Source organism: Podarcis erhardii, assembly GCF_964252035.2.
Source record: "Podarcis erhardii genome assembly, chromosome: 6".
NCBI lineage: Eukaryota > Metazoa > Chordata > Lepidosauria > Squamata > Lacertidae > Podarcis > Podarcis erhardii.
The window spans coordinates 11,510,670-11,535,308 of NC_138510.1; the positions used below are offsets into that span (position 1 = coordinate 11,510,670).

Below are 24,639 nucleotides of genomic sequence, written 5' to 3' on the forward strand. Positions count from 1 at the left end.
CCTAACCCTGGATTTGCGCCCCCTAACCCTATCCCTATCCCTAACCCCCAGATGTTGCGCCCGGTGCGGCCGGCCCCCCCTGCACCCCCCACGCTACGCCACTGAGGGCAGGTAAAAGGAAAACCAGGACATTCCAGATCAACTCAGAAACTGAGATGGCTTCTGCAATCATTTTTAATAATTTCCATGCAATTTTACACACATTCCTATTTACCAAACAAAACTAAATTATATTAATTTAGCTGAAATATCTTTTGAATTCCCAAGTCATGTTACAACTTTTTCTTTTTTTTTAAGCACCCCTCCTTTTTGGAAGTTGAAAGTTGAAAAATGCAACATGCTACAATCAAATATTCAACAAGAGTTCTTATTATCTCACCCAAAACCTTATGTAGTAGAGTAGAAGGGACCCGCTTTTTAGCTGAAGGGCCACATTCCCTCATAAAGAACTTTCCAGGTGGGTGGGACCAAAGGCAAAAGTTGGGGAGCAATGTATGGTAACTCTTACTTTGGGAAGTAGCTTGCATTCCAACCATGCAAAAGTCATAGGGAAGATGGGAAGCTGCCTTAACAGCAAGTCAGACCATTGGTCCATTCAGCACAGTATTGCTTACACTGACTGGCAACAGTGTCTCTCCAGGGTTTCAGGCAGCAAATATTTCCTAGCCCAGTCTGGAGAGTCCAGGGATCATAGAATTGTAGAGCTGGAAAGGGCCCTGAGGATCACCTAGTCCAACTCCTTGTCCCATATGGGGATCGAACCTGCAACCTTGCCGTTATCAGCACCGTGCTCTAACCCAGTGTTTCCCAACCTTTTTTGGGCAAAGGCACACTTGTTTGATGAAAAAAATCTCGAGGCACACCACCATTACAGCCCCATGACGTCAGCGCGCAGCGTCGCGCCGGGAGGGACGCACGAAAGTGTAAGTTTCAATTTTTTCCCCTCCCCTCCTGTGTAAAGGGGAATGCACTCTGCTAAGTAAAGGCACTTGCCACAGCAGCGTCAACGTCACAGCACCCACCGGCACCCAAGAGAGAAGGGGTCTCAGCAGCCCTTTTGCCAGGAAGAGGAGCAAGAACGAGAGGAGGAGGAGGAAGAGGAAGAGAGTCCCCCCCCCAAAAACATTCTCCTTTTGATCTTCCTTATTTGCAATTCCTCATTGCAAAACAGCGGTTGATATAGAGCTGATTTTTTTGTTATTACAGTCCCCACCCCCTCACCTAGAAAAACACCCCCTGTCAATTTTATTATTATCATTATTATTATTATTCCCCGCCACTCTGGGAGGCTGAAGCCCTTTAAGGCTTCCTTCTGTCCACTCTCTGTGAATTACCTGCCCGGAGCGGGTTTCTGGGGGGGGGGGGCGCTGCTGCCGGTGTCCTCCCCGTCGAGTCTCGCCTTGCCCTGCGCGTGGCGGCCGCCCTTTCCCACACTCTGCCGGCTGCGCTGCCAAGCGGCTCGGCCTGTCAGCGTTACCGGGCTCGGCGGGCGGTAATTCCCGAAGAAAGCCGGCGGCGCTTGAAGAGCTGGCAAGCCCCCATTTGCATGTCTGTTTTCCGCAGCCCTTGGAGAGGATTAAGTTCCCTCCTTCCTGCCGGGGAACCTCCAAGCTTTGGGGGTGGGGGGGGGAGGAGGCAGCAAAGCGAGGCAGGAAGGAGAGCGCGGCTTGGCTGGGTGAGCTTTGGCAGGGGCAGGGAATGAGAGCCGCGAGGCGGGCGCTGCGGGCGGAAGCGCTGCCCGCCGAGCTCGCAGGCAGCCAGGCAGGCAGACGGCGAGAGCCCCGCGCTGGGCGACCTCTCCTCGCCGCCGCCGCCCCGCCTCTCGCCGCCCGACTCGCCCGCCTCCCTCCCACGGAGGTAGGCTGGTGTGCCGTGGGAGGGAGGCGGGCGAGTCGGGCGGCGAGCACACGCGGGGCGGCGAGCGAGCTCCCTCCCACATCCCATTGCCGCTCGCTTCGGCCGGCCTACTGGGCTGTCGCAGGCGGAAGGCCTGCGCATGCGCGAGGTTTTCGCGCCTTCCTCCAGTAGGCCGGCCGAAGCGAGCGGCGATGGGATGTGGGAGGGAGCTCGCTCGCCGCCCCGCGTGTGCTCGCCGCCGCCGCCCCGCCTCCCTCCCACGGCACACCAACCACGGAACACAAGGCAACGTTCCGCGGCACACTAGTGTGCCGCGGAACACCGGTTGGGAAACACTGCTCTAACCTACTGAGCTATCCAACAAGGACCTTTGGCAAAAAAAGCAGATGCTCTACCAGAGGTTTCCACACATGTCTCCATCTGGGCAAGCAAGAGACATCAACAGAGGTCAAGGACACAATTCAGTTGGGCAAAAGCTCTAGAGGGCGACATGGAGCAGAGCCCGAGAGGGGTGTTGCTTGGACAGGGAGCATGACCTAGGGAAGGCATCCCAAAATTTGGCCCTCCAGAAGTTTTGGGACTACAACTCCCATCATCCCTAGCTAACAGGACCAGTGGTCAGGGATGATGGGAATTGTAGTCCCAAAACATCTGGAGGGCCGAGTTTGGGGATGCCTGGCTTAGGGCATCCAAAGAGCCAGACAGATTCAGACTCCAGGCCCTCGGTTCCCTTCCCTGTCAGAGAGTGATTCTCAGGCAGCAAGGCTGTTGGATTCCATGGGAGAATTCTGAATGGATCGGTAAAATGCTACCATTGATGATGAAGAAAGATGCAAGCAACAGAAGATTGTCGTATAGGTCATGGATTGAATCCAAGATAAGGGCGATGAAAAGGAATGAGGTTTTAGGTATGTGTGTGTGTGTATGAAGGTTGCAGGAACCACAGATGGAGCCAGTTAAAATGACTTTAAAAATAATAATTGCTTAACCAGGTAGCAACCGTGAATGTCCCCAAGGTCAATGCAAGAACAAGCTCACAAGCTTCTCCCTCCATCCTTGTGGCATTTCACGGATGGCATTGTTTTCGGAGGCAGGGCAGTTTGTTAGGTAGCAGCAAATGTTCTTCGCCCATGAATCAGTCTCTCACAATGCTGCTCTTTCAACTTTAGCAGCGCAGCATAGTACATTAAAAAAATTGCTGCTATGGGAAGGTCACACTTTTCAAAAGATTGAAAAAGCTCTGTTCTCAGCAACATGCTTGCAAAAAAGAAGATTCTTTTCGAGAACAGTGTATCGGACACACTGCGCAAGTTCTTGCCAATCAGAGCAGCCTATTCATTCGCACATCCTTTCTTGTCTTGATGGTCTATGCCACAGACTCTATGGAAAACAGCTGCAGGAATCTTATCTGCTAAATGATTCGCTTGATGCTCTCTGTGCATAATAACACAAGGGGAGAGAAGGTGTTGACCCGTGCTGCTGATTTTCTAAGCAGCGTTTTCAAACAAATAGCAAATGTGGGTTTCTTTCTGGAAAGACAAAAGGCAACAATCACCTCCGCATGCAGGTTAATGGTATGGGCATTGCGCTCGGGGTCTAAAACTTAAATGAGATATTATCAGGTACGCATAGTTGCCATTGGTGTTGGTAATGTCTCATTTTGAAGTGGAGGTGAGATGCAGGACAACCAAGTAGAATTGGCTGGATCCAGAGTTGGACTTGGTTCGTGTAGACCCAATGAAATCAATAGGGTGAATTGGTCATGCTAATTTAAGGGCCTATTCAGTGAGAGACATGGCTTAGGAAGAGGAGCTGTGGTGGGGCAGGTTCTGAGGAAAGCCCTGAGGGCAAGCTAAAAATTGGAGGTAGAGTGTTGCACCCACGGTCTCCACCGTTGCAAAAGTCCTTTATGGTCCAGACCCCTTCATTAGAAGATCTTGACTAACTCTTCTACAGACAGAAATCTCCCCATAGATTACCCACGACAGAACTCCAAATGGGATGAGTAGAAGGATAGGGCCCCAAATGAGGTGAGCAGCACAATGTACATACCCTCACAACTGTTACCAACCCTTCATTGGTAACGGGATCTGTCCTGATGGTGAAGTGACCAGAAGGGTCTCCACTGATAATCCGGTAAACGGCATTCCAGTTGGGCGAGTGAGGCTGATCTCTATCCATGACTGTCAAATTAGCGACCACAACTTCCACTCTGTTTTCTGGGACCTCACCGGAATACTGAAAAAGAAAAAGAAAGTGCTGTTAGAAGCATGCATGTTTGTGTGTTCATCACATCTTCACATAATGGAAGACCAACTGGGATGGTACAGAAAACGTGTGAGCCCAGTGTTTACTTTTTCAAGCGCCCTTTTCAGACAACCGAGTGAACTAATGGAGTGTGTGTGTGTATCGGGGAAAGTGCCCAATGTCTCTTCAATGCGTGTTCACCTGGTTGTCTGTACGCTTGGAAGCTCCAAACCATCAGAGTTTGAAGGTTCAGCAAGTGCATTCCCAAGTGCATTCCCAATCTGCCTCCCCTGTTTATTTTGCTAATTAATTAATTAAGAGTTTTCTATACTGCCCTCCAACAAAAATGATGATACCGCGGTTTACAACAACCAAGGAAATATTTAAAAAAACACTTAAGAAATAAGAACATTGACAGTAATTATCATAAAATACATAAATTGGCACCGTGACTTAAAAACCTCTCAATGGTCGTCTGAAGGACAGTTCTCTAATGGGAGGTCTGTCAAGCCCTAGCCCAGTTTAAAGATAAAGAACCACAAGGAGGGAGACTGTGAGGGGCCATGAAGTTGGCCATCAATAGTCAGCAACTGAATAGCAGACTGAGAAGGTCCACAGGTCATCTGGTAACAGTATCTCCCACTACAATACAGTGGAGGCTGGTCCAGTAAGCCAAATGGGGCGTTGCCATGCCAACCTCAGCCAGTCCCACCTTGCCAGCCTTCTTACTTACAACCAGTCTGTTATGTACTAAGCTTGGATCCTAGAACAATAGGCAAATAGGATCGTAGAATGCAACAACTGATTGGCCTGCAGGAAAAGACCAATCAGGCTCCAGGAGGAAAGCAGAACCAGCCAGTCAGACAGGACTCATTGTGTAAGTAATATATATAAAAGCCTGAGGTTTGGGGGGAAATCACTACAGGTCTCCAAGTATATTTCACAGTCCAAAGGGTCATTCTACCTGTCAGGCTTCCTCCTCCTCACTCTCATTGTTGTTCTTGCGGAAGTTGGTAGGGAGGAGGAGCTAGAATTAGTTGCCTCTGCCTGCCATTGGCCCTAGACCCACCTACTGTTGCCCTTTCTGCCTTCCAGTGGCTTAGGGTGCCACCTGGGAGGGAGCGAAACAGACGGCAGTACGGATGCACATTCAACTGCCTAATAGTGTCCACGACTTTCAGGAGATTGCAGCCGCAGAGATAAGACACGAAGAGTTGTCCCGTTGTCCGGAGAGGTTGCTTCCTGGTTCGCATGGAGAAGCCATTTTCAATGGAGTGTCGGGATTCACAGAATGCCGTGTGAGATAGTAAGTCTGCAGGCTTGAGTTTGCTAGCTGATGCAACTGGCTGATGCAATCAGCCTGCAATACTTTCTATGGAAGTGCTGCGTCAGAATGACTCGGCAGTAATGTGTTGACAGTTGATTGGCTGTCATCGGTTTAAAAGGGAAACCCGTCCAGCAGTAAAAGTGGTGGTGTAGAGGAGTGTGGTCAGAGAGAGCGAGAGAGAGAGATTTAGAGGTCTTCCTATTTGCCTTAAGGTGCAGCCAGGTACTCTGTTTGACTGTGTGAACTGCTCGTGTAGCCTGTAGCCTGCAGATATTTGTATATATAAAGGTAAAGGGACCCCTGACTATTAGGTCCAGTCATGGCCGACTCTGGGGTTGCGGCACTCATCTCACTTTATTGGCTGAGGGAGCCGGTGTACAGCTTACGGGTCATGTGGCCAGCATGACTAAGCATGGCGAACCAGAGCAGCGCATGGAAACACCATTTACTTTCCCGCTGGAGCGGTACCTATTTATCTACTTGCACTTTGATGTGCTTTCGAACTGCTAGGTTGGCAGGAGCTGGGACTGAGCAACAGGAGCTCACCCCGTCGCGGAGATTCGAACTGCTGACCTTCTGATCGGCTAGTCCTAGGCTCTGTGGTTTAACCCACAGCGCCACCTGCATCCCTATTTGTATATATAGCTCACAATAAATATACTGCACTGAAGAACCTGGAACTCTGAGCATTTCTGCTAAAGCGCCGTGAAGAATTCACGACATGGAGCCCAGCGATGGAAGCGTGCAGCTGTATTGAGGCAGCATTGGGTGTTGAAATTTGGCACCCCTTAACAATTTTGCACCTGGGGCAACCGCCCCTGTACCCCTCGCTTCAACCAACTGAGCTATTTAGGAACTTGGGAAGCTGCCTTATAGCAAGTTCAGTATGGTCTACGCTGGGGTAGCACATCGCCAGAGTTTCAGGGGGGAGTCATTCCCAGCCTTATCTGGCGATGCCAGGGATTGAACCCGTGGCCTTTTGCATGCAAAGGAGATGCTGTACCAAAGAGCTGTGAGCACACACAAAAAGGGTGTGTGTGTGGAGAATTCTTCGAAGCTTGCATTAGACTTTCACAGGAAAACTGTACTTTTATCTGTATTCAAAAGCTAATAAAGAGAGAAGCCCTTTCATCAAACTACTTGACTTCTGGGGCCTTGTGTATTGCACAGAAACTCGCAGAGTCTGCCTTTGAGAACACAATAGCCTTTCATCTGTAACCCAACACTCCTGTACGCTCCAGCCCTGATACTATCATCTTGTTAGGAAGAAAACTTGTGAATTTATCCAAAATGGGATCTCATCCCAGTCTTAGTGATGGAGCTCCTGTGCCAATGACCTTTAAGAGCTCTTTGGCTCAACAATAGAAGATCTTTATCTCGCAAACTCTTGGCAGGGGTGAGGGTGGAGAGGACACTTTAAAATTCTGATCTGATAAAAATAAAAATAATAAAAAAGCAAGCAGGGGCTTCCGTTTTCAAGTTTTGTCGAGTTTGCTTTATCATCAAACGTACCTTTGTTTCGGGCCCGAGGAATGGATAACGTGAAACAGGAGCCACCCCAACATTATTTGATTGTGGAGGGTAACCCAATAGTGCTGCTTCAGTGAGAAGTGTTTGATTATTTTTTTTTGTAACCAGCTCAATGTAGAATCACAGAGTTGGAAATGACCACAAGCGTCATCTAGTCCAACCCCCTGCAATGCAGGAATCTTTTGCTCAATATAGGTTTTGAACGCACAACCCTGAGATTAAGTGTCTTGTGGCACCTTATGTCAATGGGTAGTTAACTAAATCTTCCCTTGATTTCAAGCAAAATCCAGTTTCTGCACCAAGGTAGCCAAAATAAGCTCAGGCAGGAATATGTTGTGCAAATTAAGCGCATTATTCTACAATTATGTTTTTGTGCTTTTGTTTTGTTATTGTTGCTTCTGGCAAACACAACAGACCAAAAAGAACAGTAGTCTCGAGAGCATTTTGGACTGAGAATGTGGAGAATTCCTAAGCATTCCTTTTAACCTCTAGAATGCGGTAGGAAACCTGTGGCCCTCCAGAGGTCATTGGACAACCAAGTCCCATCAGCCCCTGCCAGCATGGCGAACAGTCAGGTGGGAGTTGTAGTCCTGCAAGATCTGGAGGGCTGAAGGGTCCCTGTCCCTGCTCCAGAAGCAGTTATCTAGAAAATGTACCGTATTTTTCGCCCTATAGGACGCACTTTTCCCCCTCCAAAAATGAAGGGAAAATGTGTGTGCGTCCTATGGGGCGAATGCAGGCTTTCGCTGAAGCCCGGAGAGTGAGGGGGGTCGTTGCGCACCGACCCCTCTTGCTCTCCAGGCTTCAGGAAGCTATCCGCTAGCCATGGGAGACCCAGCTCTCCCACGGCTAGCGGAGAGCTTGTCTGCACCCAGAAGCTTGGGGTGCGCTGAGCTCAGCATGCCCCAAGCTTCGCGCAGTGCTCCGCTAGCTGTGGGAGAGCCATGCGAAGTCGCGTGGCTCTCCCACAGCTAGCGGAGAGCTTGCCGTGGGAGAGCCACGCGACTTCGCACAGCTCTCCCACGGCTTGCAAATAGCAGCCTGTTCTGGGGGCTGGGGTCAGGCGAAGCTCGGGCTTCCCCCGCCCCAGCCCCACATCTGGGGGGAAAAATATTTTTTCCCCCTTTATCCCCCCCCCAAAAACTAGGTGCGTCCTATGGGCCGGTGCGTCCTATGGGGCGAAAAATACGGTAAGTCTATTGCTGTGAAGTAACAGAATCACAGAGAATGAGTTCCGAAGTGTCAAAAGTTATTGGAAAAATGTCCAGAAGTAGCAGGAATCAGTATTAAGTCTGTACATGAAAACTTGCTGAAGTATACACTCTAAGATAAGATTGCTTTTATCTGTGCTCGGAGCGGAATGCATTTTCAGTTTCACCCATCGCTGAGAGCACACCCTCAAGATCACTTTAAGCACAATAGCTATCCCATAACACTTGAGTTGGATGAAGCATGCATTAGGCTGGTACAGTCATAGTAAGTGGATAATTTTCATCTCCCACCGCCCTTCAAGGAAGAACAGGATTCTAACCCTTTTTTGGGGCCCTAAATGCCAACCCAGGAAGTAGTAGTAACCCCAGATGGATTGTTTTGGATGAAAGGATATCCGATCCTAAGTGTGCAGCTGTGGATTCTTAGGCTGACTCCAGACTGTCACTGTTGTGTGGGAAGGACTCAAAAACATATTGAAAATTCAGGTTAGCCCCAGTAAAGTGGATTAAAGGGTTCTCTGGCACAGCTGATTCACGTGTCATTGTTGTTTTATTACTCTTTCCAGTTACGGAAATGATCGAGAAATGCATTGAAAAGTGTGTGCTAAATGAATGGGAAGAAGCGTAAGCACCACACAAGCAAAAAAGGATGGATGTTCATTGTCATCCTGCAAACAAATCAGAACAAATGCTCCATAAAGAACAGTCATAGCGTTACCACCGTGGAAGCGTTGCAGAAGCAAATCAGGATAGGTTGGCCACTTAACTCATCACCAAAAGAAGAGGAAACAAATCACCCAAAAAGAAGACAAAAGGGGACTCTGATTTGCTAAATACATTTGCATATGCTTATTTATATCCATAGATGTAAATCTAGCATATAACTGAACTAGAAATACAGTGCATCTCACCAAGCTGACCAGGTGAATTGTGTGGTTACCTGGTTTTCTGTCCAGGTGCTAATTGTTGACCAGCCTATGATTTCATATCCAAATTTTTAAAATCATTAAATGGACCGAAGACTGGGCAGTTCTTCAAATGAAGGACTTCAAATGAACGACTGCCCTCTGTAAAGTGAGACTCATACATTAGGAAGCGAGGAATGCCACTGAGAATTGTTTGCCCCAAATGCATTAAATATTAGCAAATAGTATGTTTGGAAATGCATACATTGGGATAAAATACAGCGTTAAATACAGACTTTATATACTTTTTTTGTTACGAAATGCGTAATTTTTTGCACACTTTTTTGTGTGTGGAGTTCATGCAGGAGGGGCTGATATGTTTGGATTAGTTTTATTTAAACATAATTTTCTGATGGAAAAATCCAAATTCTTTCCACAGTGTCATTTCACTGACTTTGGGGCTATTTGTAAAAAAAAAAAAAAGGGGGGGGGCTGTGGATTTAGATAATAAGGAATGAAATCTTCAAGAGAGTTCTGATTTGCACTCTTCTTTCTCAGGCATCGATTCAATTCTCCATCTCCATGGGGAGCACCGTTTTCTTGTTCTGCTCCAAAGCCTTTTGAATATGTTCTTCTAGTAAAACCGTCACACCCTTACATGGTTGCAAAGGGGATGGAGAGAGAGAGGTAGGGATGAGCAACAGGCAGCGCTGGCATCTGTAAATGGGCTCATTAGTTAAGGCTAATTGTCTCATTAGAAAAGGGTGTGTGCATAAATGCAGAGATAATTTATAAGATATCCCAGTTGGGAACAAAACAGCTTTAGCCACCCTTCCCCAAACTGATGCCCTCCAGATTCTTTTGGGCTGCAGTTCTCATCAGCCCCAGCTAGCACAGCTGGAGGGCAACCAAGTCAAGGAATGTGGCTTTAAAGGGAGCCACTTAAATTAGAAAGACTGACATAAATAGCTGCTTCAAAGCTGGAAACTTCCTAGCTGAAAACTGTCTTCCATAAGGATGTTTTTTACTTTGCTTATTCATAGTTCTTGAGCTCCCAGTATGTTTCCAAGCACAATTCAAAGTGCTGGTGCTGACCTTTAAAGCCCTAAATGGCCTCAGTCCAGTATACCTGAAGGAGCGTCTCCACCCCCATCATTCTGCCTGGACACTGTGGTCCAGCTCCAAGGGCCTTCTGGCGGTTCCCTCACTGTGAGAAATGAAGTTACAGGGAACCAGGCATAGGGCCTTCTCAGTAATGGCGCCTGCCCTGTGGAACCCCCTGCCAGCAGATGTCAAGGCAATAAGCAACTATTTTACTTTTAAAAGACAACTGAAGGCGGCCTTGTTTAGGGAAGTTTTTAATGTTTGATGCTGTATTCTTTTTAATATTCAGTTGGAAGCAGCCCAGAGTGGCTGGGGAAACCCAGCCAGATGGGCGGGGTATAAATAAATTATTATTATTATTATTATTATTGTTGTTGTTGTTGTTGTTGTTGTTGTTATTTTATTATATAAGAAGCTACCTTCTGAGCTACAGCTCTACCTCTGAGCTACAGCCCATTCCAATAGCAACTTCACAATAGCAACTTCCCTGGCCCATGTTGTTGAACCAGCTAGGGAAGGAGCACCAACCTTGGGAAGTCCCAGGTCCAAAGGATTTCAACTTGCACAGCTTGGAGAAAATAATAATAATAATAATAATAATAATAATAATAATAATAATAATAATTTTTTATTTATATCCCGCCCTCTCCAGCCAAAGCCGGGCTCAGAGCGGCTAACAACAATAAAAGTAACACAGCATTCTAAAACCCATTCATTCTAAAATCAATTCAGAATCAAATTAATGGCAACCATTGGGGTAGAGTTCTGTGAGGATTACCAAAGGACGGGGTCAGACTGTGCCTTGGCCAAAGGCCTGCTGGAACAGCTCTGTCTTGCAGAGCTAATATGTATTCACATTGGATTCCTATAAAGATGTCACGTCCCGCAGGGCCCTAGTCTCTTGTGACAGAGCTTTCCACCAGATAGGAGATTCCAGTGAGCTACAGCAAGGGGGAAGAAACAACTCTGGCTCCAGTGATCCAATGGTCCAACTCACCAGATGCACAATGCCTTCTATGATGCCACACGACACCCAGAGATTAGCATAATATATGCTGTGAACCCCAGAATAAGTTGCGCCATGATGGCGTCTTTGTTTGTTTCTTTATAGTGATGCTGTTGGAATTTGTAGAACAGGTGTTTGCTTGGATCGGAAGACTCTGTGCCATTGGAGTCTGCCAGCCAGGAGAAACAGTTTGCTTTATTCTGCCAACAAACACTGCTTTATGATAGCAAAGATGTACCCCAGACTGCTGTTTATAGGAATCCAATGTGAATACATATTAGCTCAATAAAGCTACTACCTGTGGTTTGCTTCCTGACTAAAGCGCAACGCGGGGAAGGTTGGAGACCATTTAATTGAATTGTGGACATTTTTGTCGGCAACATCTGGCAACGTTACATCTCATTGCACACATCTAGAAGAGCAGCGCCTTGGCACAGGCATCTCATTTTCACTTTGGACATTTTATCCTCATTATTACATAATACATATTACAGGGGCATTGGCTAATGGATTCCTTCCTCCTGGCTCCACACATATTAATGGAAAAGTGAAAATTGCAGAGAGGTTGCATTGAAGGGAGAATACCACAGCAGGGGGATGTGTAACATGGGCAGATGTTACAAATGAAATGGTTCATGACAAATAGGCTCAGGACAAGCTGACAGGGTACCTGGCATGGACTAGGCTGCACAGTACATAAGCTGTGTAACAGCCCTGGAGAACACATGGCTGCCATGAAATTTAATGCATGGTCCATCAAAACCACCTTGCTTGAAGATCAAATATTAACCACAACTATTCATGCTATCAGGAATATCATGCCCTCAAATAGTCAGGTGTCTATCCTTTTCAAGGCAAAAAAGAGACCACCCCCAAAAAAACAAGTAGTCATTTTGACATGCTCTGGAGACTTCCTAGATGCTGCCATCATGTCCTGCTGTTGCTTGCAAATTAAATGTGTTTTATAATGGCCTGATAAGGACCTGTGAACTGTACAAAATGTTGAGGTGTTCATTGAAGGGAAAAAGAAACTAGAGGTGGGGTACATGTTTGCAAACCCAATGGTCACATAAGGCGAGAGAGTCTCATGAGTGAATGAACCATACCTTGTCTTTAATAGCATGGTGGGAGTGTTGGGAATCATTCTGCAAAGAAACAGTAAAGATGTTTGTACCTTTAAGAACAGTTTCTGTAAGCTCTGGGCAAATTGGGTATAGCTGGCCATGACTACAAAAGGAGGAAAAAGCTGCAGTTTGAACTTTGCCTGCAGGAAAAACACCCACAAGCTTTGCTGTTTGTTGTTTTATAACAAAAACTTTATTTGATTTGGTTTTACACCGGTCTTGTGGTGTCATAGTCTCTGTCATCTGCCACCAGAGGAAAACCCCCCTCTATAACAGGGAGGAGTGTGGAAACTTGTTGGGACCTCTTTGTTGCTTCTGACCAGTTTTGAATTTCTTTCCCTGCTCATTCTTGAGCATCGTCTGCTGCTGGACCTGAATAAAGATCTCTTACTTTCAAGTAACAGCTTTTGTATGTTACTTGTTACTTTTGTATGTAGCTTTTGGGTGTAAATGCATTAATAATATGAACTGATGGTTCCCCCACTTCTCCTTGTGTCCCCCATTTCTCTCTCGCTCTTTCTCTCTTGAGTTTGCAACAACAACAATGGTTAAAGGTCACTTACCAACTAAGGTTTATATTTGGTTTATAAGCCTTAGTCAGCTTTAGCCTTCCATCTGAAACTGGACTTCCTCCTTAAGGAGTCTTCACCACCCAAAAACTACTGAGCTGTGACTGCAGAGTGTAAAAAATATATATTAAACTGCTCTCAAAGCTCAGCTGCTCTCACCGATTCTTTTAACTATTCTGGGACAAAATAGGCCAAGGTTTAAAAGATCTTCTGCGAAATGCTTCAGCTCTAACCATGGTTTATTAACTGTGGTTAGCATGTTGTTGTTGTTATTGTTTAGTCGTGTCCGGCTCTTCATGACCCCATGGACCAGAGCACGCCAGGCACTTCTGTCTTCCACTGCCTCCTGCAGTTTGGTCAAACTCATGTTCGTAGCTTCGAGAGCACTGTCCAACCATCTCGTCCTCTGTCGTCCCCTTCTCCTTGTGCCCTCCATCTTTCCCAACATCAGGGTCTTTTCCAGGGAGTCTTCTCTTCTCACGAGGTGGCCAAAGTATTGGAGCCTCAGCTTCAGGATCTCTCCTTCCAGTGAGCATTCCGGGCTGATTTCCTTAAGAATGGAGAGGTTTGATGATCTTGCAGTCCATGGGACTCTCAAGAGTCTCCTCCAGCACCAGAATTCAAAAGCATCAATTCTTCGGCAACCAGCCTTCTTTATGGTCCAGCTTTCACTTCCATACATCACTATTTCACTTCCATACATAGACTATGGTTAATGTTACCCATTGCTTAGCATGGTTATGTGCTAATCAGGCCAGTGTTGTGATTTTGGATTTTGCTTACTTGAATTTTGAGGGTCCTTGGCTCTGACAATGCAAAGGCATTTGTGGATGATGTACTTGTTCGAGTTTTAAGTGGCTTGAGATGGGGACATGAAAGATCACATTTTGTCACTCTGAAATTTAAACAAGTAGGTTTATATTCCAATTTGAGAAAAGCAAATGTATCTGTCTTCCTTTTTTTGGCAACAGGAAATTGAAGTCTACTAGTTTTTTTAAAAAATGAAATGCCCTAATCTTTGGCAATTTTAAACTCCAGGGTCTGAAAAATTCATTATTACTAACTCCCATCAAGGGGGTTCATGAAGCCAAAATTACTTAATCATCTCCATTTAGCTTCGTGTGTAGACCTCAATTTGAAAAAAATTATCTTCTTGAATTGTTATTGCAATTAATTTTCTCTTCCTTTTTTTTCCTACAGCAGACTATGTTACAGTAATTAGATATTTTATAAAAATGAGTTATATTCATTCAAGATAGCTGGCTTCACTTTTACATTTGATTAATCATATTACCACCGAGGTCTGAGGTTTGTCTCCAGGGAAACTTTAATGACCTCGTTTTAATTCTTCTTTTAACCATAGAGAAGGTGTAAATGAACAAATATAAAACGATATTCTCCCCCCTTCACAATCTCAAGATTAGATCTTAGGGAGCGTTGGGTTGTTGTCCCCCCCCCCCCCGCATGGCTGACCCATTTTAAAAAGACAATCTACCAATTCTAATTAGATATAGGGTGCATTCAGACCTAAATAGAGACTTGAACTATCTCTGATAACTAAAGTTCAGCTTCATCTTTATGGATGAAAGGATTTTTAAAGGAAGGTTTAGTGTTGAAGACTCTTGTGCCTGATATGCACACAGCTTCACCATCTTCAAAGGCTGCCCTATTTATGAATGGAGGAAATACATTTGCATCTGTGGATGTGCTTCCTTTGAAATGAATGGACAGGCCATATATACAAGAGCTAAAATGTACACCAAGCTGCTTTTTACTGACCTACTTCACATTGGAAGGGAGGGCTTTTGATGCCTGCTATTGATGGCTACAGTTGGAGGCAGCTACGATTCTGAATACCAGTTGCTAGAAACCACGGAAAGGTTTCTTGCAGCGATCTGATTGGCCACTGCGATAACAGTGACGCTGGATCAGATGGACCATTTGCCTGATCCACAGGATCTTCTTATGTCCTTACGTCCTGTCTTCTCCTTTCTCCCTAACACACCTTGCTCATAAGGTGTACCTGTCCCATTGATGGGACATGGGTGGTGCTGTGGTCTAAACCACTAAGCCTCTTGGGCTTGCCAATCAGAAGGTCGGCAGTTTGAACCCTGGCGATGGGGTGAGCTCCTGTTGCTCTGTCCCAGCTTCTGCCAACCTAGCAGTTTGAAAGCACACAAGTGCAAGTAGATAAATAGGTATTGATGCAGTGGGAAGGTAAACGGCATTTCTGTGCACTCTGGTTTCCATCACGGTGTTCCGTTACGCCAGAAGTGGTTGAGTCATGCTCGCCACATGACCCAGGAAGCTGTCTGTGGACAAATGCCAGTTCCCTTGGCTTGAAAGTGAGATGAGCACTGCACCCCATAGTCGCCTTTGAATGGACTTAACTGCCCGTCCCACCTCAAACACCCTCGGACATTCCATGTTTAGGCATTACATTGAATTCAGTGTACCTGAGTGTATAATAAAAACCCTTTAATTCTACCCCACTGGATGTGGTTCCACTAAAACTACCCCTCGCAAAAACAACAACAACAAAAAAACACCCCTACCTTCCTCCCATGGAAAACAAAGATACAGCTATCTGGATACTTTCCTTATGTGGTAAACAACACCTGTGGGGGGCAACCCAGCCAGATGGGTGGGGTATAAATAATATTAAGATTATTATCACCATTTGTAATGGGAAAACTGCAGGAAGAGAAAGTGTTAAGAAGTACTTTACCCTACTTTAGATGCCAGCCCACATATGTGCATTTTGTAAGACAGTGGTGTCCAAACTTTTTTCAAAGAGGGCCAGATCTGATGAAGTGAAGGGCCACGAGGGCCGACCAATAGGCCGAGCTTTTTTTAGGACTGAAGCTGTTCAGCTTTTTTTTAAGGATTGAAGTTGTTGAGGTTTTTTTTAGGATTTTACCCCAACAAATGCCTGTTGTAAGAGGAAAAAAGTTGAGCCATAGCTACTCCTGGCTGCAACTTAGCCTTAAGCCTCACTGAGCTCAGTGGGACTCACACCCTGGTAAGCCTGCGTAGGACTGCCGCCTTGGAAACCGAAATTAAAAGCCCATTATCCCTTGCTTTCTGTGCGCTGCTTTGTGACAAAGAAATGTTATTTCCCATGGAGTGTGCTATGTAGCTCCATTAAGTCAACATCCTTGGATCTAAGCCAAATCAATCTAATCGCCTCTATCGCTGCAAACAGTTATGTGGACATATGTCCTACTCAAACCAATGAGATTGATGCATGCGCAGACCAGAAATAAGCTGCAGAGTTCAATAGGATGCAATTAGCTTAAATTCAAATATGTCAGTTTAACTGGGTTGTAAATGAGGCTGTTAATTACTCGAAGTTGTTGGAAATGACAAAGTTAACTCCTCTCCCCCATTCTTCTAGAAATGTTATTGAAAGAGACGAAAACTAATAATTTTGTTATGGGGGTGTGGGGAGGAAACCTTTGCAAATTATTTGGTCAGCTTTATCGGAATAATTTGCTGAAATGTGCACACAAATGGGGACGTTAAGCATCAGTCACTTTGAGTTACTTTGAAGTTAGCGGTGAGGAGTATATGGAAAGCCCTCTGCAATTCTGGCAGCTGGGAGGAAGAGACACAACGGCGATAGAGCTTCTATGGAAGAATAGTAATAACAATCCTGTTTAATTTTCCGCTAAAAAGCAAAGCTCTGCTGCAACACATCAGGAGATCAGGGCATGGTTTGGTTGAGCATACATAATATACAACAGATAGTATTGTAGCTCCTTGAGATGTCAATCAGAGATGCCTGTTGGCCCCTTTTCTATCTGACTGTTACTTTAATGACAAGGGGTGGGACTTACAGAGCCTAATTTCCCCCTCCCTCAGTTGCAAATGGCAAGCCACCTGTTCTGCTATGGTCTTTTATCCAACTCTAGCTCAAAATAACAATTTCCAAGAGTTGCGGTCATCTTTCCTTCGCTGTTTTCTTTTTTCCAAAACTCTATACTGACTCCAAGGGTGAGCTAAGAGTGGTAGCAGAATGCATGGCTAGAGGCCACTTTTACTACTTAGTCCCTTTGCAGCTCAAAACCACACTCCCCACGGCTTTCTCCCTGCAGCAGAATATGATTCTAAGCTAAATTATGACGAGAGGGTAAAGAGTTGACTAGCTTCTCCCTGCTCACCTTCCTTCAGCTCATATGTAGCCAGCCTAGGGGAAGAATTGCTGGGGGAGAACCTGCTGAGGAAAGACTCACAAAACTCCAGGTAACTTATAGTTTGAATATTGCAGCAAGTTGCCCGGAGGCCAGTGCAACTGTCCATCTAGAAGAATATTGTCTACCATGGGAAAAGTGCTCTAGTGTCTCAGGTAGGTACCCCCTTCCCAAGGGATGGGTGAATCTATCAATTATGATTTTTCTTAGTTTCCCTTTCCCCCCAGTTTTAGGTTCAGTTCTCCCCATTTCCACATCAGTCTCCAATTTTTTTTAAAAAAAAGTCTTCATGAAAATTTGTCAGCTTTTTAAATTTCTCCAATATACAGAGTTTTGTCTCCAAATGTTTCTAATGTACACATTTCTGAAGAGCAATTTCCCCTAACGCAATGCACTTTTGCATGCTATTTTCAATAACATATGCATTTTTATGTACAATTTATCCCAGGGTGTGCATTTTTGTGCAAATGACTTGGCCGGAGAACCAAACTGCAAAATTGGGGGAAATGTGAATTTTGAAGGCTGGCTGTGCATTGTTTTGGAAAGTGAGAATTATGAAGATTGGCCTTTAAATGAGAACAACACTGCATTTCTTCCCCATCACCTGTTTCTCAATCCCTTGAGCTGGAGATGGCAGGGATTGAGTTTGAGACCTTTTGTGGGCAAAGCATGTGTCCTGTCACTGATGTGAGCCATGTTAGAGAGAGAAAATATCCACAGTGCACTTTGCAAACAAGAACACTAAACCAGAAATTATAATGAAACAGAAGTGATGGCATTCGCTAATAAAAAACAAAAGAACCAAAGTGGCTTACGGATAGTTTTGGCTTTAGCATGGTTCCAAAATTTAAATATTGGACTGTCCAGGGACATCGGTTGGCTATCAAGATTTACTTCTGCTAGATTCATCCAAGCAATTGGAAATGCTTCTGGCTGTGGGGAGGAAGGAATCTGGTGGCTAGGGCCACAGCCCATGTAAATATACAGAACAGAATTGTGGAGCCAATATTTGTAATCTTTAGAAGTGGGGAAATCAGTTTTCAAAGATTATCCTGTGTTATCTGGGGGGAAACCAGCCCCCCTGGAACATAGGAAGCTGCCTTATACTGAGTCAGAGTATTGGTCTGTCTAGCCCAGTTGTGTCTACACAGACTGGCAGCTCTCCAGGGTTTCATGGCCAGGGATGCAGGGGATTGAACCTGGACTCTCTGATGTGCAAAGCTCTGCCAATAATCCTTCTCTGAGACAAAGGAGGTTTGCCATAGTATCAGGAAGTCACCAGATCCTCTTGGCTGAAGACGCCATAGATTGAACATTGGAACCTTCTGCCTGTAACTGAAGTGCTTTGTCCCTGAGCTATGGCCCTTGTCTCTAAGCCAGGGGTGAGGAATCTGTGGCCTGGCCAGAACTCTTATGGCTGAGGCTTACGGGAGCTGGAGGTCACCCACCTATTGCCCTAAAGAGATGATAATGAAGGTCATGGTGCCCAGTGGATTCTGCTGTTGTTTTCAGTGGTGAATATTATTGGGAGATAAGTCATCATTTAAAAAAAAATGTTTAGGGAAGTATTTAATGACTGATGTTTTAATGTATTTTCAGTCTTTTGTTGAAAGCTGCCCAGAGTGGCTAGGGAAACCCAGCCAGATGGGCAGGGTAGAAATTAATAATAATAATAATAATAATAATAATAATAATAATAATAATTCTGGCAAAGCACACATTATCTTGTACCTGGTCAAAATGCTGTGAAGCACCCTTGTTGGAGAAATGTTGCTTATTGTTGAATATTGAGAGTGTGAGGAAATTAATCAAAGATAGAGGTTTTGGCAAAGACTCCTGTTTAGATCTGGGAATCATCCAAGGGACTTATTTTTCTAAATGGTACCATCTGTTGGAAGCGGATCACATCCAGCAAAGGTATTTCCACGAGTTGTCAATTTCCTCTACAAGGCTGCATTTCTAGACAATGCTGTCTGCGTATCTCGATGGCAGATGTTCTGGCATGCTCAGCCCTTTTCCAGATACAGACCAAATACTTGGAGTGGGGGCAGGGCTGGCTCAGCCCCCACCCTTGAGTTCCTCGCTGGCCCCGTTCCACAAATGCCTGTGCATTTGGCAGGACAGGTAAAAAGGGGAACTGAAGTGCTTACAGTTGAGCGCTTTCACGCTGTGAGCTGCTATATTAGGCATGGGCGGGGGAAATCTCCAGCCATGGGCCAAATTAGGCCCACCAGGCAGTCCTAATTTTGCCCACAAGGCCATTTTCCATCAGCCACGTTCACCTGCCTCACACCTGCCATCACGGCCACATCATCACCCCAATAACACAGGGATGAGTTGCATCAAACAATAAGCTGAGATGAGATAATGGATGACAACCATCTGTGTGAGCAGATCAGACCTTCATCACTCATGCCAAGGGTCTTCCTCTCCTGCCCCTACAGCCCACTGCACCCCCCCCCCAAATTGCATCCATAGGTTTGGGGTACCACCCAGAGCTAATTTGGGGAGGAAGGGGGAAGAAAGGAAAAGGTGAGTAGTGTCGCACAAGGGGGAGCTTGCTGACACAACAGTGGATGTCACCCCACTCTTTTTCATTTTCATTTCCCCAATCACCACTTTTGTCCTGAACCTCCTAGTTTTACAATAAATCAAATAGCTTGGAAGCATCACAGATTGTGTCTGCTGTGTCCCCTGCCACCTGCCCCAAAAGGAAACAGTGCTCCTTAATTCTAAGTGCATGGAAACAGCCTGCAAGTTCTCTATGATGAAGGAAAGGCACTTTTAGGAGTCATTTCCCTTTATTATAAGCTTAAACTGTCTCCTTGGGGTGTGTGGGGTGTCAGGAGAGGTGTATTACCTCTGGTGGGGGACATGTTATGCTCCTTCTGGGGTAGTTCGTTCACCTTTGGTTCCCATCCTGCACTCAGCTCTCACCTGTGGCTCTTTGAAGCTGTCAGCATGCAACAGCAGCCACAACCCAGGAATGGTTTCAACTGGCCTGCTAAACCGGGTAAAGGTAGGATCAGTTCCTGGCATAGGCAGTTAAAAGGACGGTGGGGAAAACCTCTGCTGCAGACCCTGAAGAATCTCTGCCAGGCAGGTTAGACAATATAGGGCTAAATGGACAAATAACCCAGCTTTCTATGGAAGAGATTCTTCTCCCCTCCTATACACCATTGCACATTTGGCAATCAGAGATGCTCGACCATTTAGAAAGCTATTTTGGAGGGTATGGTTTTGACAAGTATTCATCCGGCGACAGCCAGAACAAGACTAAGAAGGCATTTTCTATTCTCCTTGGCCTTGGCCATCAAAGAGCAGCTTTCTTCCCTCCCCGCTGCATTCCCTCCCCTGCTGCTGCTGAACCAACAGTTTTGCTCCTTTTAATTATTTACAGGAGTTTTTCTCTGGACCTGAAATGCAATTAAGAGCAGATCGTCCATTTCAACTGAAAAGCGCTGAATTCTTTCTTCAAACCAAGCAGGCTGATTTGCAACTTCCAGGATTGGTTGTTTGCGTCGAACTGAGAGGCGCAGGAAATTAAGGGTGCAGTCTCTGGCATCAGGTGAGGAAGGGCTGTGTCAGAAACACGGTGAATGCCACCATTGAGATAGGAAGACGACTCTTACTCGGTGCAAGTCAGACAGCCATATTTTGCACCTTGCTGCTAAGGCAGTGAGGAGAAAGGTCTAAGGCACACCTGGGGGAACCCTGCAGCCCTCCAGATGTTTTGTGCACTCTAGCAATGTCCAGAGGGCCACAAGTTCCCTATCCCTGTCCTGACTTCCATGTAAAGTAGGGGTAAGAAATCTTGGGCCTGGGGTTCAAATGCTGCCCTCCAAACTGAACTCCCATCACTGGTCCTTTTTGATACCCTCCTCAAATGCTTTCGCTTGGCTGGTGCGCATCCTTGCTGGGATGGAGGATGGAGGGGGATGTCAGGAGCTTGGCCTACACTCGAGTAGCACCCTGGGAAAGACACATGCCCAACTGGCATGTTCTCTCCCTCCTGGTCAATCGTTTGGGAGCTTCATTAGCTTTCTTCATCTCGAACATCACAGCAACCGATGCCAACAGACATCGGCACACTTAGGGATCGGCAGAGTCTTCGCAGTTCACGTGAGAAATCTCAGCAACTCAGCATTTTAGCTAATCTACTTTATTTACATATCAACACACGGAGCACTGCAACATGGCTCCCCTCTCTCTAGCATCAGACAGCAAAGAGAAAAAAAACGAAGGACCATAGTCTCACTTCATGGAACACAGTAACACAAACATCCTGTCTCCGTCACTTCCCACTCTGTGGAGTCAAACACATACCGTCCTGTTATAGACAACAATCCCATGACTGTAGTCATGGAGCAGGAATTCTAAGAGGGGATCCCTGTCTTGCTTCTATTCCCCCCCCCAAAAAAAGTTATAAAAAGCTGCCATCTGATGTATTATGAATTGTCAGTTTTCCCTATACTGTAATTTCTGCAGCACGTTGCAAAGTTCACAAATCCTGAGTGCATTTGTTTTTTTTTACATATACGCCACAGATGTGGATTTATTATCACAGTTACTGTAGGGTTTCGTTTCGTTTTATTTAAAAAGAAACCTGGCTACTCTTCATCCATATTGGTACTTCTTTTGTCTTTGTTTCCCTCCCAAGCCACTTCATTAATTGCTTGCCTGATACCATCCTTAGCATGAAACGGCTTTCATGCCTGGTATCAAAAAGTCTATGTAGAAAGCTTCTAATAGATGCTCAAGGCAGTTCACAAAGATTCCCCCACAAACCCAACACAGTAACAGCTGAATTAAGACCACATATTCCTCCAATAGCATACCATGTACCATCCAAATCAAAGTGCCTCCTAAAAACTTAAAGAGATGGGAGTTCCAGAATAGATGTATCTGTCAATTTTGGTTTCTTTCAATTTTTCATTCCCTGGCCCCAATCGTAAGTTCATTTTGCTACATTCCACATCAGCTTGTGAATATATATCTATATATATATATCTATATATATTCATTCCTCAGGAAATTCAGTAGCAGTTTAGCCCACATTTATCTTTAAAAGCAAGCTTTTGCAAGCAATTTCCTGTAGGTATGTCTGTATGTCACTAATATATGAGTTTTATGCATACTTTACTATATACTTTTTGGACACATGATTTGATTGGAGAACTGCACCCCCAAAATTTAGAGGACTGCACATTTCAAACAATAAGAACGTAAGAAAAGCCTGTTGGATCAGGGGACCCAACGAGTGCAAAGTCTTGTTCTCAGAGCGGCTAACTGAGTTTCAGTTCATATATTGTTTTAGGAAATGCATGTCATGTAAGTCCACATTAAATGTGAACTGGAATGAATGTCTTCCCCATCCTTGTTGCAGAATCCTGAAAGCACAGTAGAAATGGCTCAGTTCCATGACCTGTCATCGTACATCTCAAGCCTAGCTATACTTTCATTCATTTTAACTGAACTTACTTTCAAAGAAGGGTGGTTTAGGATTACATGGAGCAGACCGTGTCCGCCATTTTGTTTTCACAGAGACCACCCAAACACCTCTCTTAACCTCACAAGAACAGCACAAAAGCAATTGTTTGTTCCAGCATCTGCAACTCGGAACATTTTTCAGCACAGAAGCAGTTGTGGCTATATCCCTTTCCTTCCTCCACAATTCTTCCCTGTGGCCTCATCAAAGTCTGCTTTTCTCTTCATGCACAGACTTGCGAAAGAAAATCCAACTTGTGATTAGGCAGGGCAGCAACTGAGAAAATGGATATCCGTAGCGTGGTTGCTTTTAAATAGGCTCCTTTTCTGCTTTGGATTCAGACACTCAACGGGAGTACCTCAAAGCGATGCCAAAGGGCGAAATTTAAAGTAGCTTTTAATAAGACCTCCTAAGGCTTGGAGAAGTGGAACGGACCAGTGTGGTGGTGTGTTTTTTTTTTTTAAAAGGAAAAGGAGCTTGATTGCAAACGCTCTCTCCCACCCGTTCCTGCCCCGCCACAAATCCACAGCTCTACTAATCACAAACACTTCAGCCTGGCTAACATATTATTTTCCTTACATGGGCTACTGAGAAAGGGATAAAGAAAAAAACCAGAGAAGTTCTGCACAGTAGGCAAATTTAAGCTAACTTTTAATTAACATTTAAGGCACAGAAGTGTGATCATGCAAATTTGTCTGCGTCTCCTCTCGCTTGCTTGATTGTTCTTGATTGAATATGATAAAAATAGACTTTATTTGAGTTGTGTGTGGGCATGGATCCCCCTTTCGGTCCCATTCCTCTCTGATTAAGCATTTGCTAACTTTGAGTGGATGTCCTCCGAAGGCGAAAAACCGCGTCGTAGGCAGAACTGAATGGCATCACAGGCTTGAAGTTCTGGAATCAGCATGACCACGCAAGTTGGATAAATAAGCTTCTTTCCATCAGATGTGAAAAGCCCTTGATTAAAAGGGTTTTCCTTCACAGTGCCAGCATCAGCCTATGGAGGGAAGGAGTGCCATTCCATGCCTTGACTCTTCAGTTCGCATGCAGGTATCACTCAGGGGTGCAACATTCACTCAAGGCTAACACCACTCAGCAGGTCTGGTTCTCCTATCAGCACTGGGAGGGTCAGCACATGGAAACACAGCGATCTCACAGCAAGACATGAGCACCACACACAGCCTTATCATCCCCAAGATACAGAACAAGACCCAGGAGCTGGGGGACTGCTGGGCTGGATCAGGCCATGGGCTTGGAGTTCCCTGGTCCTGTTGTAAGTGATGCCGAATTTAGTGCTGCTACAATGCATTTTGATTGGGTTGCATGCAATGCTAACTCTACTCACCCACTGAAATGAATAGATAAGACCAGGCACCCCCAAATTCAACCCTCCAGGTGTTTTGGGACTACAATTCCCATCATCCCTGACCACTGGTCCTGTTAGCTAGGGATGATGGGAGTTGTAGTCCCAAAACATCATCTGGAGGGCCAAGTTTGAGGATGCCTGAATAAGACTAACTTACAGACTATTCATTTCAGTAGGCCTAAAACTTAGTTGCATGCAACCTATTGTGTTTTGTTTTTCTTTTTGAACACTCTAAAGGGCTGGGTTTTATCATTCAGGTATGCAAGAAAAAAATGGCAATTGGCTACAAAATAATCAAGTGCAATTGCTCTGAGTGCATACTTCTTTGGATGAGCACTGGCCCAGAAAGAAGCCTAAAAATAGTTTAATAATAATAATAATATAAAAGAGCATTTGTTGTGGCTACTTTTCCCCCCTACCTCATAATAATCCTATCCAAAGGAGTTCCTGAGGAATAATACATGTGGCACAGCACACAGGCTGAAATAGGATTCCTGCTTACTCTTCAAGTCGCGGAAGATTCAGAACAATGATCTCTACTAACTGACTGAGGGAAAGTGGGATTCTCCCCCTCCAAGAGTGCAATCCTAACTTGTTCTACTTAGAAGTCAGTTGAGGGCAGACAACATAATGAAAAGAAATACTAGGTGCTCCTTCAGATAAGATGAGATGCAAGCAAAGCAAAAACACCACCATTCTCTGGTGTTGATGT

General features: G+C 45.3%; 1 protein-coding gene across 8 annotated transcripts in view; it reads right to left on the reverse strand.

Annotated features, from left to right (window-relative positions):
• Nucleotides 1–24,639, reverse strand: part of CDH4 (cadherin 4) — an 812,930-nt gene that overhangs the window by 42,497 nt on the left and 745,794 nt on the right. For all 8 annotated transcript variants that reach the window (XM_081867610.1, XM_081867611.1, XM_081867616.1 and 5 more), the window contains one exon: nt 3,910–4,095. In XM_081867610.1, coding sequence (XP_081723736.1) covers nt 3,910–4,095 — 186 coding nt within the window. The remainder of the gene's footprint in view (nt 1–3,909; nt 4,096–24,639) is intronic.